Raw genomic sequence first — 14631 nt, forward strand, 5'->3', positions numbered from 1 at the left:
AATCGAATTGATATGCACATAAATAAAAAAAATAGACTGTTATTTTTTTTATCCAGCCATCCGCTTGTTTTAAATCTGACTGCATTATATATGAAACCAAGGAGATTTAAAATGTTGGAAGTTAGTTTCAATGTGCTGCATAAATACAAAAAGCATTTAGCTGTGCCTAAAAATGCAGAAAAATCTTCGACTTATTAAATTATGTTTCCATTTATTTTACGAATCAAAAACTTACCTGCGGTATAAAGTGGAAGGTAACATTGCCAGATACATTATGTACCTACCTATTTTTGGGGTCATCTAATAAACCTACTTTGAAATCAGATTACCAACTTGGTAATCACACTTTGTCAAAATCTTTGAAATCTCTATTTCAGAGATTTGCCACCTCAATACAAAAATGGTTTGTCTTTAAATATAAAAATGGAAAATTATTTGCTAAGGTTTCACAAAGCTCACGTACGCGTTAGAGATCGTTTTTGTAGAGCAAATTTTGATGCCATGTTAAATAAAGTGTCCGCAACTAGTTAAGCTTACTTCAATTTATTACTCTAAGTAAACTGACAAAGTAATAAGTTATATTAATTATATAACAACGGATAGGCATGGCGGTCACACGGTATTAAAAATGGCTGTCAATTAAATTCGCCAGTACCAGTGAGAAAAGAGAGCGGAAACTCAAATGTAACTAAAACTATGTGAATAATACTAATTACTTTTTATCACCAATGAATGCCCATAATTTTATGACATGTAAAACACCCGCATGAATAGTATAATTAACCGAAGTAATTTCTACTGTGCACTAAGTTAAAATTAATTAAAAACTCCTTTTGTGTTTTGTTTAGGAAAATCGTATATTATTGTTACGCCAATTTATTTAATTAATGTTCATTGTGTATGACGTAGCTTGCTATTTCGTGATGAGTGGCTCATTAAGCAATACTAATTACAATTTGTATATAACTTGACGTACAGTTTTATCAGGTTTCCATGATTTTCTTTAACCAACGAACCTCCTTTTTGGAAAAATATATCTATGAAAAAAAACACAAAAGCCGCCTTCACAAAATGATTTGTTACTCTAGAACAAGAACCAACTTAGTATTATCAAAAGTGTAAACTAGTCAAACAAGATGTCTGCTGAAACCAGTTCAAAACTCAAACTTAATCATGGATTACTGTAGTTACACTCGAGCCCTAAGCCCGAAGAAAAACTGTAATTCCATAAGATCTGACTTTAGCTTATGCTTTCTGATTAGCACTACCGGAAAATATGGTCTGAAGGTGTTGACGAAGTAAATTGCTAAGAAGGCAGTATAATACTGCTTCTACTACCTACGCAGATATATAATACCAGTGTTTTATTCTTGCCGACATGATAAACATCAGTAGAGAAACAGTTTTATGAAGATCTTGCTTAGGGTTGACATCTATTTAGTAATGACAATAACAACAGCTGATCCAAAATTACTTTAACTAAAAAAAAAGATGACTTCCAAACAAAAAAAGCTCACACAGCGAATATCAATACTAACTGCCTCGAGAGAGGAACTGGATAGTTTCAGACTTTTCTCGTACTCAATTTACCTAACTGGTATGCAAGTCTCCACGTTTATTCGATACGACATTAGCCAACTTTTTTTATCAACTTCATCCAGATTATAATACTCAAATTGAAACCCTCTCCTTTTTTGAAGTCCACAAGTATAATTCTTATAATTTAGCAATAGGTGTGTGTCGTCAACATTCGTATTAAATAATGTACTAGCATTTTCCTTAATTTGTGACGTGAAATACTTTGCAGATCTACTTTTAGTGCAAGTTTTGAAATCACGCGTTAGTACAAACGAAACGTATATGACCTAATACAATTTTATCATAACAGCAAAACACCCGACTGCAAATTTAATGAACTGAAAGAGAAACAGTATGAAAATTATAAATTAAAAACAATAAAATTCCCTCACTAATGAACTATTTTTATACTAATGAAGCTTATAAAACGCTCATTAATATAAAATAGTGGTTATTTAATGTATTTTACAGTATTAGTTATTTCATTATTAAACTAAGTTAAGAAATTATGTAGCCTTGGTCTCTACCCAATACTGGCCCTAATTCTGCTATTTACAATGATCGATGAATGAATGGCAATTGGATTAAATTTGAAATTATAAATATTCTCTAAGCATTTTGCCATACAATAATTGGAAGTTAATTGACCTTGAGTGTACCGTCCCGAACTGAATTTACAATTATTGTGTATAAAAATTATAATTTTAAGCCAAATTTCATTCATTCAACGGCCGTTGTAAATGCAGAATTGGGGCCCAGATGCATACAACAAGGTGTATGTCAAAATGGATCCGCTGGTTGGACTTACCACAGAAATGAACATACATACATAGTCCTAAACATATAATACAAACGCTCGAGAAACATTACCCTTCTGAAGCAGTCGGGTGAGAAGGCTTTGAGACTATGACTTGTATTCCTTTCTTTTAATGTGCGGGGTTTTTCAAGATTGACTCACGTTGAAAAGTTGCGTAGCGTTTCAAATCATTTGAAGTGAAGGTCAAAGGATTCCTTAGGTTGAGTTGTAATAAGCATCTTGGTTAACTTGGTTTATCATTATAGGTATCATGTTCATGATTCATAAGTGGGTAGGTATTAAATCGTATTTTGTCATCGATTAAGAAATTTATCAAAGCTTAAATAAGCTTCCCCTTACAAGTTGCGGAAAGCAGGAAAATCCTGCCTGTCTTACCCAGGTAATAAACAGCAGGATCTGAGACAACACCTGTCGAGATGTCGAAACCTAATAAAAGTAATTTATAATTTTCTCGCGTTTCTTCGCGATATTTATTACATTAGTGTAATTACCATATATTTTGCTCACGTAGATAATTCGGCGTTTGGCTTGCCTATTTCGCATAAAGAAATTACGAGTAGGTAGATGTCAAAGGAAAGGCAATTTACGAAAACATAATTTCTACATTTCTTTTTTTATTGTCATTATTTCAGTTTAGTTTAATGTATTTCTCAACCCGATACAAAAATACTTATTTTATTTGTTTAATTTATTATTTTGTTTCATAGTTCTAACATTGTTACGTTGCCGCTTAGTAGACGGTGATCTCAGGAACCCTGAACCGATTTTGTATACTCAAAATACTGCTCAACGAATAGGACATGTCATACTTAGTTAATGCTATTTGATTTAAACCTATTGATGTGTTAATCTTTAAACCAATTTTTGGTGTTTTTGTACATATATTTAACCTAAGCTTGTTAATTAGAATTTCCTGATGTTACAATCGGATAACCCACGCTGATAATTAATTATCACCTCTTACCGATAAAACTGCTAATGAAGAAACATCTCATTAGCAGTTGGTTTCATCACAATCAAAACGTAAATTTTTGTTTTGAAAAATAAACAACATTAATTAGAAAGTTAAAACTTCCTTTATCTTTTCTCAGTTAACGGCTAGGATTATTGACAGAACAATCGTGACGAAATCACGAGTTTTTAGGTTTTTAGCAAACAAACTCGCATCGTAATTATTTCCGTCATGTTAGATAAAGTATTGTTGATTGTTGCTCAACTAACGCACTTCGATAAAACACTCGCATTCACTCGTTTAATGAGAAAGTAAAGTGACATTTGTTTATTTAAGATGTACGATTGTAAAGGTGCCTAACGTAAGATAGGATCACACGTGTTGTGTTGCAAACTCAGACCTGGGATTGTTACTGCTGATGTATTATGTCATCTCACATGTGTAAACAAGCAACGGAAAGTTGTGGAAAAGTTGAATGGATATATTTCTTCATTGGAACATTTTATACAAGTATTGACTTCCTTTATTTTTTTATAGCAGAACAATACTCAATACGCTTGCTGGAGTCATGGCATGTAGGTATTGCATTTTTCCAATGCAATCTTTTCCGGGTCACAACCTAGTCATTTAGCGGATCAAAATTTTGGATGAGACGTTTATTCTTGTAAGAATCATGGCACACTGCCGCTACTGAAAAGCCAAAGCCGGAGGCCTAGTGTACGGTCCCTACACAGACTCATAAGATATCAATACATATAACAAGTCAATGGAAAGAACCGATACACGGTAAGATGTAAATAAAAAGTAGGTAAAGAAAAGACCTGAGAAAGGCCCAGGATCAGTCTTTACGTTATAACCAGGATAAACCCAGAAACTATTTCAATAGAATCAACATAATATACCACGACGTCTTCACAATTTACCCGCCTATAAATAAACGTTTGCATTATGAAACATTATAAATACCATTTGTAGGTAAGCTCAATATTTCATATATCCACGTAATACGGCAATATTTTATTACTTTATTGATTTTGTGTTTTTGATTTACGTGCGTAATTAGCATAGTGAACGGATCCAACGAGGCAGGGGTCATATCGAACACAATTTTCGGATCTATGTAAAACCAATATTATATCACAACTCTTTTATCTTTGTCAAAGCTGTTGATAGTAGATATCTAATTAAAACTAAATATTTGTTATTCAAAGAAGCGATAAAAATACTATATTTTTCTAACTTATTCTCCCTTAAAAAAAGGCTTGTTTTGCTGTCGAAACTACATTGAAAAGGTTGTTCGATGTGACCTTATTTGGGAGAGGAATTCGTTCGGCAGAAAACCACAATATACTGTCTTAATAAAACTTGGTTATCACACGCTTTAAAAACCTTTTAATTTAACAATATTTTGCAGATATCCTAAGAGCCAAATTAGACTGTTTCACCGAACCATACCCATGTACCGTTAGATCTTTGGTTTCTTATCCAAAGCCCACCATCAGATTATCGCTTACTCGCTTATATTTATCGTTGCAGTTATGTCACTTGTCATGCGTGTTCGTAACACAAAACAAATATGGAGAAGGGAAAAGTTACTGATGGCCCTTGGCATGCGTTATCAACCGCGAGACCGTTGATAGAGGAAGGTTTTTAAAGAAAGAACAGCAGACATCATGGAAACTATAATAAGGTTTTAATCATGTAAGTAAATCTATTCAATATGTGACAGCACGGATATCCGAGTAGTATAGGCCAACGCCAAATCAAGTGTCGTAGATTCGGTTCCCGCGTAGGACAAGAGTCTAGTTTTCTTGTAGGTACCTACTTGGGACTTGATCATTTATGAACAACGTGATACAAGAACAAAATTACTTAGAACCATAAACGTTAAAAAAAATGATTAAAAACTACAACATTATGTCTGGCTAGAACTGAATCGGAAAAAGGGCTTTAATCATAAACAACGGTGTTCGTAGTAATTAATACATGACATAAGTGTTCCATCGATCAGTTTCGCAATATATTACGCCATTAGAAAGCAGGTCCGAAGCTGGACGGGGTTCCTACTGGCATACCTTAAAAGACCTAAACAGTTTGTACAGAGACGGATCCGAATCGGCCCTTAATTTAATAATAATAAACTTTATCATTCGTTCTTTGCTCACAAGGTCCATGGGATTATTATTTCCAAGAACGCCTGCTACAGAACATGTGAATGGTACTGTTCTGAAAGGACCCACCTAAACGATCTTATTTCTTATCCCGGTCGCTTGCCAGAGGAATATAGTCGCCCGCACACGTGACACGCCTCGGATATAGTTAGTAGTTACTCTGCGTAATGTTTACTTTAGTATGGGACGTTTAATTTAATTTTAACGAAGGTGTTGCAGGGATTCCTTTAATCAATATAATAGAAAGCTCATTATAGAAATATACTTAAAACATATGTAGAACATAATAACATTAGAATTAATTAACGAGGAACATCGATTAAGAGTTTACAAAATTTTATAAGTCTCGAAATTGGCAACTTAATTGATATTAATATCATCGTAAGCGATGGAGCGGTCTAAAGAGCAAGTAACCAATTAAACAATCAGGAAATCAATCACGCAATCATAACTAGTTTTCGTTAACTAACTAAATTTTTAACCACCTTTCCTTGTATCTCCGTCAACAAACTCAACTCAACTCAAGCTATCCGAAGATGAGTCCTTAGACCAGTGTAAGTTGGGCCACGACAATCGGTAGTCTACCTTCCACATCCAGAGCGAGTCAGCCACCTATGAGGATCATTGGTTCTTCGATAATAGCAAAGACTAGCTGTTGCCCGCGACTTCGTCCCCGTGGGTAGAAGATATAAGTTATGATTTATACCTGCCCTGTTTTTTTCACTTTTGCCATGATTGTATCTTCGCTCCTATTAGTCGCAGCGTGATGGTTTATAGCCTAAAGCCTTCCTCGATGAATGGTCTATGCAACACAAAGAAGAATTTTTCAATTTGGACCAGTAGTTCCTGAGATTAGCGCGTTCCAACAAACAAACAAACTCTTCAGCTTTATATATTAGTATAGAAGTATAGATAATATTTAAGAATAATTAAGGAATTTTATAGCCTAATTAATTGTCGCCCTGAATCCGTCCCAGTGTCGTCGGTTAACATTCGCACCACGGCCTTGCGTGTGAAGAATCCACGCATTCATTTTGTTCGGAAATCATTTGACATATCTAGGTTGCACGTGGACTGTGATTTATTGATTTGGATTTCAGCCTGAATATACATACCACTTTGAAGGAATTGAGGATACATGCTTGCACTAAATTAGTAAGTATGTCGTAAACCGGAAAAAGACGATATATCTTCTATGGTAGAGTGCACCCACGATATTCATTCATCAATTAGACTTGATTTAAGGTAATTAAAATGGACTGCACAGAAAGCTGAGTGGTTGAGGTCACCACGCCAGATCCACTGTTTACCCCCGCCGTGGACAAGGTTTATGTGATCCACGGCTTGCTCTGAGACTGAGTATCTTTTTTAATGTGACTTGAACGTTTTTTGAGGCGACATAAGGATAAAATTCCTTAGGGTGGGAGTCGTTTTGTTTTCAAGAAACAAAGTAGGATTCTTCTCCTCTAATGAGTCCCACTAATAGGTGTAGTTGAATTTTCTATTTATCGTACACCTAAGTCATTTTTATCCTTGTTAGCTTTTTCAAAATGTAAATTAATTAAATAAATTGAACAAACACCAATTTTTGAATGAGATATAAATATCCGTGTTTATTATGTTCTTCTACTTGTATTAACATTTAGCTACAAGGCATCGGATTTCTGAACTGGTTGAAATGACGTCACCTCTCTGTCAACTGTCAATAAACGCGAATGTCACTGAATTGCACTGTTCTGTAGTCTTATTTGTATTTGCATGAAGAATTCTGTTTCTGAAATCAAATAAGGAAAAAACATGGCTTATTTAACTCAGCCGGATTATGTGAAGTATATATGTTCTTGTGGACAGTTGAAACCTATCACGAGTCTTTATTTTTGCAGACATTGCTTAAAAATACGTTGCGGTTTCTGCATTTGTCATGAAGGTAACCCACTTTTTATTAGTTTTTACTGTATAAATACGTAATAAAATTGCAAATTTTTAATTTGAATTATTTTTGAAGTTATCTGGGTTATCGTTACTGAGCATGACATAAGTATTATGCTGTGAGAATTCTCATTAAAATTTCTCTGTAAATTCAACTTGACACACCTATTCATTTTTCTAGAGCAGTATTATTTTGTAATGAGTATAGCGAGAACGGAATTGCACCTATGCTTTTGTCTTGTGATGACATATTGCTATTTTATTATTTCTCATGTATGAAATGTAGTCTGGTGCCTTATACATGATCTTGGACATAAGATGATTCAATGTCATTGTTATGTTTCTGGGTTTTGAAGTAAACCTACTAACATAATAAACAACTCAGTTTCACATGTTTTAGAACAATGCCACTGAGTAACAAATACCTTTCTAGACAAAATACATTATACTACTCATACAAAATGTATACATTGATATTATACCTCCAAATTTAAATGTATCCACAATTTTATAAAAACATATTTTTATGGAAATTGAAATTGATTAATATATTTTATATATTAAAGCTGTTCTTAAGGCTGTCACATTTTTCAGAATTGAAATGACCCTCTTAAATATTCCAGGTGGACTCCCACTACTGTGCTAACTGTCTGGAGAACATGCCATCCTCCGAGGCTCGCCTTAAGAAAAACCGCTGCAGCAGCTGCTTTGATTGCCCCAGCTGCTTCCACACTCTGTCCACAAGGCACCACACAGCAGCGGCAGGTGCTGCAGGACCCCGCCGCTGGTGGGACACCAAGGTTGAGAGCAAGCAACCCAAGAAGATGTATTACTTTCCTGCTTTAACTGTAGATGACTTCCAGGGATGTTGGTATTCCAGATCAGCCTGTTGGTTAGTACACAATTACTGTACTGAGATTGTTGAATAATCATTTGGTCTTAACACTCTTGTTACCTCTGGCTGAAACAAATGCTATTTCTTTGTTGTAATAAGTCATAGAGAATCTAGGTACATCTGCAGTTTTCAATCAAATCTCTTTCTGTTTATTAGCATCAGGAGGTTGGCCAGAAAGGACCAACCCCCATGCTGCCGGTGAACCAGCTCATAGACTACTACAAAGCAATAGCACAACAGGAGAAACAAGAGAAATTGAGAGGAGAGGAAGAAGTTCAATATTAGAGGGAAATACATCACTCTAACTGTGAGTACCATAATCTTAGGTAAATATTATTCTGTTTATGTTTGATAAACATTTACATTCCTGATTTGATGTAATATCATATTAATACTACTTTCTTTCATTCTTCATTACTATTCCAGTTTAGTCACATAACATAAAATACCTAAAATCTTACTTAATTTAAATAAATTATTTTAAATTTTTCATGCACTAACAAAAGTAATAAACACTTAACTACGCCATATATCTTAACATTTATATTATTATAGTGCAGCATTTTACATTTTATATTGTTATAGGATAAGACTGGTCTAACCGGCGCCATGGCACGCAACATCGCGGGTCTGCCGTCGAGCGAGAGCTCGTCCTCCCCATCGCGAACTTCGTGCGAGCGTGGCGACCCCCGAGGTAGACGAACTGCCGGAAGATATATTCACCAAGGAGGTCAACTTGAATCAGAGTTAGTATTAAAATTGATGAAAGAAGATTTTAGGGCTAATAATGCTTGTTAGCTCGTTGAGATGTCATTGCGCCGCGATACTGTTTGTTTTGGTGTCGCGTCGGTAAGAACATTATGTGCTTCGTCAATATATATGATAAATGTATTTATTAGTTTTAGGTTTAGTTAGCTGCTTTAAAAAGTCACTTGGATTCGTAAAAGAAAAACCCCGAATAATCTATACAGATATTATTTACTGACTAACAAACAGTCTTTATTTCTTATATTAAATAGCGTAAGCATGTTCATGTTTATAAGATGCAAAAATTAAGCAATATTGATTCATAAATTTAATATGCATGAAGCTGATGTTTATAAAACTGGGTTCTAGGTAGAGATTATTTGGAACCAGTTTTCTGGACTCATTTGATTACTGTATGTGCTCAGCAACCAAAATATCTTGTTATTCTCTTCTAACCAATCACCGGCTTAAAGACCCTGAATTTCCGCTTGGACTTTATGACTCCAGCAATAAAGTCGTATTTTCAATACTGCCCGTTAGTAACAAGCATGCCGCAGCGGCTGGCCTCCCCCGACTGGCAGCCGGTGTCGGTGTCCCGCCTGCACCCGCTCGCCAAGCTGCTCAGCGTCAAGCGCAGTCAGCGCTGCCGCGCCTGCGACCACAACCTCACCAAGCCCGAGTACAACCCCGGATCCATCAAGTTTAAGATTGAACTGCTTGCTTAGTAAGTATTTCTTAGACTAGTTAGTCTTAACAATAGAATACTTAATGAGTATTACATCTTTTTGTAAATAAAACAAACTTTATGCCTTTAAACTTCGTGGGTGACACTGCAAATCACAAACACGAAACCCAATCTTCAAAATCAATACTAAAAAATACGTTTTCTATCATTTAGCTACCACGTACCCGAAGTGAAGATAATCTCCCACGAGCCGGTCAAGCCTGGTGAGAAAACAGCTCTATTCCTGAAGCTGACGAACCCGACGGGACACGAGATGCAGCTGCGACTGCTGCAGCCCGAGGACATCCCGCCGCCGGAGGAGAAGGAGGAACCCAAGAGCATCGACAAGTCACTGGAGAGGTCACTGGTCTTGGAAAAGGTGAAAATCGATCTTAGAGCCTTAGAAGATTTAAAGTCAAATGTTCTATATCTCTGTTACTTTGTTGCTATATAAATGTGAATGTTGTAGGAGGTGGCGTATTGAATTTTTCAATGTGAAAACTGTATAAATATTTAAACTGTTTAAATTAATGTAACAGGCAGCTCTCGACACATAAGAGACTGCTCATGTGTTTTTCGGCCTTTCTATTGATAAAAAAAATAGTGAAAGCATTTCCCTAATAGGATCATCAATTATATTCCTTTAATTTTAGGACACGACGGCGTTTAAGGCGATAGAGCGCCAGCCGAACATCTCAGCCACGAGTCGTGTGACGTCACCCGGCGTCACGCTGACGCTGGCGCAGCGCGACGACGCTGCAGAGTACGATGATGATGCCCAGCATGATACCAACGAGTAAGTATACATTTTTTTTACAAACTTTACAGTATACTTTTGCAACTTTAGGTTATTTCATTTCAAATTATTTGGCAAAACTAAATTGGAATTGCTTAACCCGTTCAGTAGCGCACAGTCGTTTTGTGTCTTCGATTAAAAACATATTTTCAATCCAAGCTGTTCATGACAGAAGTATATGGCAAAATTTAAGACAATTTTTTTGTCTTATCAACAAGTTTCTATCACCATTTCGTGGTGCCTAAGAATCTTCGCAGTATTAAATAATCTCTCTTTCAGCATAATCTTATGGCGCAAGTCTAACAAGCTGGGCGTGAGGCTGGAGCTGGACACGAGCGCGGAGGCCGTGGGCGGCAGCCCGGCCAGAGCCCTGGTCGCGCTGCAGTACTCGTACCGCAACACGGTCCCGCCCGCGCCCAGCGCCGCCGCCTGCCGCGACCACACGCTCTACACCACCCTGCTGCTCGACCTGGGCACCGTCAGCTCCAACTAGTCGCTACTCACGGTGCTATAGCCTAGCTCATCAACTCCTATTAATCAATGTACTCATTTCACACGCAAATCAATGCAATGTTACTGAAGTTTCGCATTTGACTAATTAATAAGGAAAACAGTTGTTAATAATATGCCGGGGGTGTAATTCTTTATTTCAGATGAATAAAGGACGTTCATTTCCTGACAGGTAAACCGAGAGATACTGAAAGTAAATGAAGTTAAATAAGACCAACACAAAACTTTTTGTTATCAAATATTGTTGTTGCTTTTGAATACACGAGAACAATACCGCGACGTTAAAACTAGACTTCCTTATCAGCCAACTGCGTAACCTTCTATACCAACACTTGTCTAGTCTAAGAAAAAGAAACATAGTGTTATGAGTAAGTGATGAAGCATAATATAATCAATAAATTTAACTTAATTACTGAAGTTATAATGAGATTACTGTTGTTGGTTGTGTTGATAAGTTTTATCAATTTTTATAACATGAAATAGGTACTTAAATATTTTAAAAATATGATAAAACATAGTTAACTACCTAAAGAAAGAATTATTTTAACTTATTTCCGAAATTGAATTGAAACTGTAAAAAGATTTGTTTGTTTGTCTTTTTACGGCCAGGTAAACAAAAGCATTATAATATGTCAAGCAGGACCAAGGGATTCATAGATACTCGAGAACTGGAGGGACTACCAATCAAAACAAATTAAAATTCAACAGATTTAAATACGGTTTTGTTTCGAATACTTATTGAGTGGTCGTTACTAATAGTATTGTTAACAGCACTGATGTAGCTAGTACTGTTTTTATATCAAATACTAAAATTAATATTAAGGCTGACCATACACAGACTATTTATAGCAGTCCAACTGATCCATGGAGTAGTTTGTGAATAGGCGGCCTTAGGTACAAGAGCAAGAATGAACAGAATCATACTTATGTGCCTAAACTTAACTTGATATTATATTAAATTCCAGTTGCGCGGGAGATTTTAGTTACATAAGTATTTATTTTTATAGTCTATTTAAACAATAAAGGTATAATTTAGGTTAAGTTCTCATTACTAAATATTGTGCGTATAATCGATAGCTTGTTAATTTTGGCACATTTTATACATAACTGCCAGTATTGGAGCTTGGTTGCATATGTGTAGCTTAATAAAGTATTTTAAACATGGACCCGATTTTTATTCTTCTTGCTTCTCTATGTTCAGGAGGAGCTCGTGGCTGTGCTATAACCGCATAAGTGATTCGATCACAGTTTAAGCTATGCTGGACGCGGTTGGTCCGTAGATGGGTGACCATCTTTTTCATAGCGAGTTCCTCCGTGTTTCGGAAGGCACGTTAAATTGTGCGTCCCGGCTGTTTTTCCTACATCTTTGACAGTCGTTACAGGTAGTCAGAAGCTTGAAAAAGTCTGACAGTCAGTCTAACCAAGGGGTGCCGTGTTGCTCAGGTAACTGGGTTGAGGAGGTCAGATAGGCAGTCGCTCCTTGTACTGCTGAAACCGGTTGGACTGGTAGCCGACCCTAACATAGTTGGGAAAGGCTAGGCCCATGATGATGATGCTTCTCTATGTTCAGAAGAAAATTGCATTTTAAACCAAACCTTTATTAACAAAAATATACAAAATAAATGCTCAGTAATAAAAAACATGCACACCCCTAAAAAGACAAGCAATTAGACCCAAAAGTTGTAGAAACATTTCTTCATGAATGTCATGTTGGTTTGTCATGAAATACACAAGGACTATCCTCCACTTGAGTTTTGGCAGAAAAAATAACGTCATTTATGCCTACACCATCATAACTGCAGCCAACCAGAGATATAGGCAAGTTATTGACTTGGATGTACTCACGGATCCTGTCTACCCTCTCATAATGACCTATTACATACTGTGGTATACATTTCTTCAAAATGTTAACATTTGAAGCAGTTGGACTTTCCTTTATCTTCAGTATCTTGCGTATCTCTGCCAGAGCTATTTCCATCAACATGTTTTCAGGAGGATTGGCACCAAACTTCTCTTCAAACCATTTCCCCCCAAGCATCACAGTTAGAACAGTTTCCGTTTTGATCAGGTATGCAACAGGAATCAAAGACAACTCCAAGAATAGGACAGTTTTCAATTGGGGGCACTAGAAATCCAAAGGCGGGCTTAATAAGGTTTTCCGTTGTGTCAAAGTATAAGTTAACTATGGCTACAGTTACAAAAGGAATTTCATATAAACTTTCTGCTAATACTGGATGTTGTTTTTCAACTAACTTTGCAAGAGAATAAGCTGGTATTGATGCATAAACATGGTTAGCTGTCAGAGTTATACCATTATTGTTTTTCAATGCCACTGAGCTGGAGTCAACAAACTCAATTTCTTCCACTTGAGAGTTTAGTTTGACAGTCACATTGTTTTCAACTAAATAATTATGTAAAGTATCAGGAAATGTTTCCAAACCACCCTTTATAGTGTAAACATTCCATTTCTCTTCCTGTGCTCTTTTGCTAACTCACTTAATTCTAAATCACCTGCTGATTTAGAATTAAACATCGACTTCATTAATCCTTTCACAACTCCTCCATGATTTTGCTCCCATTCAAATAATGTTTTCATTAGAAATTTTACAGATATTTGTTTGGCGTCTCCAGCACAAATACCACATATCATTGGAGATATAGCATAATCTGCTATTTCTTTACCAAATCTTCTTTCAACAAAATTGTAAATTGAGTCATCCTCCATTTCTTTATAAGGTGACTTAATATCATTGAACAGAGCATAAATAAGGGGTTTAGAGAACGGTTGATTCTTCTGGAAGACACTTATTAAACTCGAAGGTAAGATATGTAGATTATTTCGTACATAAATCATTCTGTTCTTGGCCGCCGGATGGTCTGGTTTGATGGGTGCTATGTGCTCACTGAGACCGAGATCTTGGATCATATTTAACGTGTTCAGTCCAGTGGTTCCTTTAGGTCGAATAGTTCTTGGACCTTGCTCGAACAAATAGTCCTTGGTTCGGATAGTTTTGATCCAGCCGCCGCAGTAGTTAGTCGCTTCTAACAGGAATAATTTCAGATTGCTGTTGTTGTTAATATTATTTTTGAGTAAATAATAACCCGTAGATAGGCCTCCTAGCCCACCGCCCAGTATTGCAGTCATGATTCAGTGAAAATATCGTATTATTTTACTGTTAATAATGTCCTCTCCCTACTGACCTGAACTGAACTGTTTGTTTTGACATCTGCTTGTATGTCAAACATGACGTAAGTTGGATGACAATAACAAAACAGCTGAGAACACGGAACAGGATTTTTTTCACTTATTTACCAACCATTACCAGATAGTATTTTACATACCTATCAGAGAAATCTAAGTTTTTATTTTAATGAAGTTTTTTATCACTACAAATGTATTTTTTTTTTTTAATTGATTTTTTTATAAAAATAAAAAAGTCAAAGATAAACACGTTGGTAAAACGTATGGAAATTAGCCCTCACTTGTCGGTCAAAAGTGTACCGATATGTAA

General features: G+C 36.0%; 1 protein-coding gene and 1 pseudogene across 1 annotated transcript; one reads left to right on the forward strand and one right to left on the reverse strand.

Annotated features, from left to right (window-relative positions):
• Nucleotides 1-7270: 7270 nt before the first annotated feature.
• Nucleotides 7271-11581, forward strand: LOC113506435 (annotated as a pseudogene).
• Nucleotides 11582-12696: 1115 nt separating this feature from the next.
• On the reverse strand, nucleotides 12697-14426 carry LOC113506433 (protoporphyrinogen oxidase-like). Its single transcript, XM_026889289.1, is given in 3 exon segments — nucleotides 12697-13175; nucleotides 13177-13608; nucleotides 13611-14426. Coding segments are annotated over 3 exon segments (1437 nt in total). The 5' UTR covers nucleotides 14265-14426; the 3' UTR covers nucleotides 12697-12824.
• Between the last annotated feature and the right edge of the window lie 205 nt (nucleotides 14427-14631).

This window comes from Trichoplusia ni (assembly GCF_003590095.1).
Source record: "Trichoplusia ni isolate ovarian cell line Hi5 chromosome 15 unlocalized genomic scaffold, tn1 tig00000713_group14, whole genome shotgun sequence".
In the NCBI taxonomy this organism is placed as follows: Eukaryota; Metazoa; Arthropoda; class Insecta; order Lepidoptera; family Noctuidae; genus Trichoplusia; species Trichoplusia ni.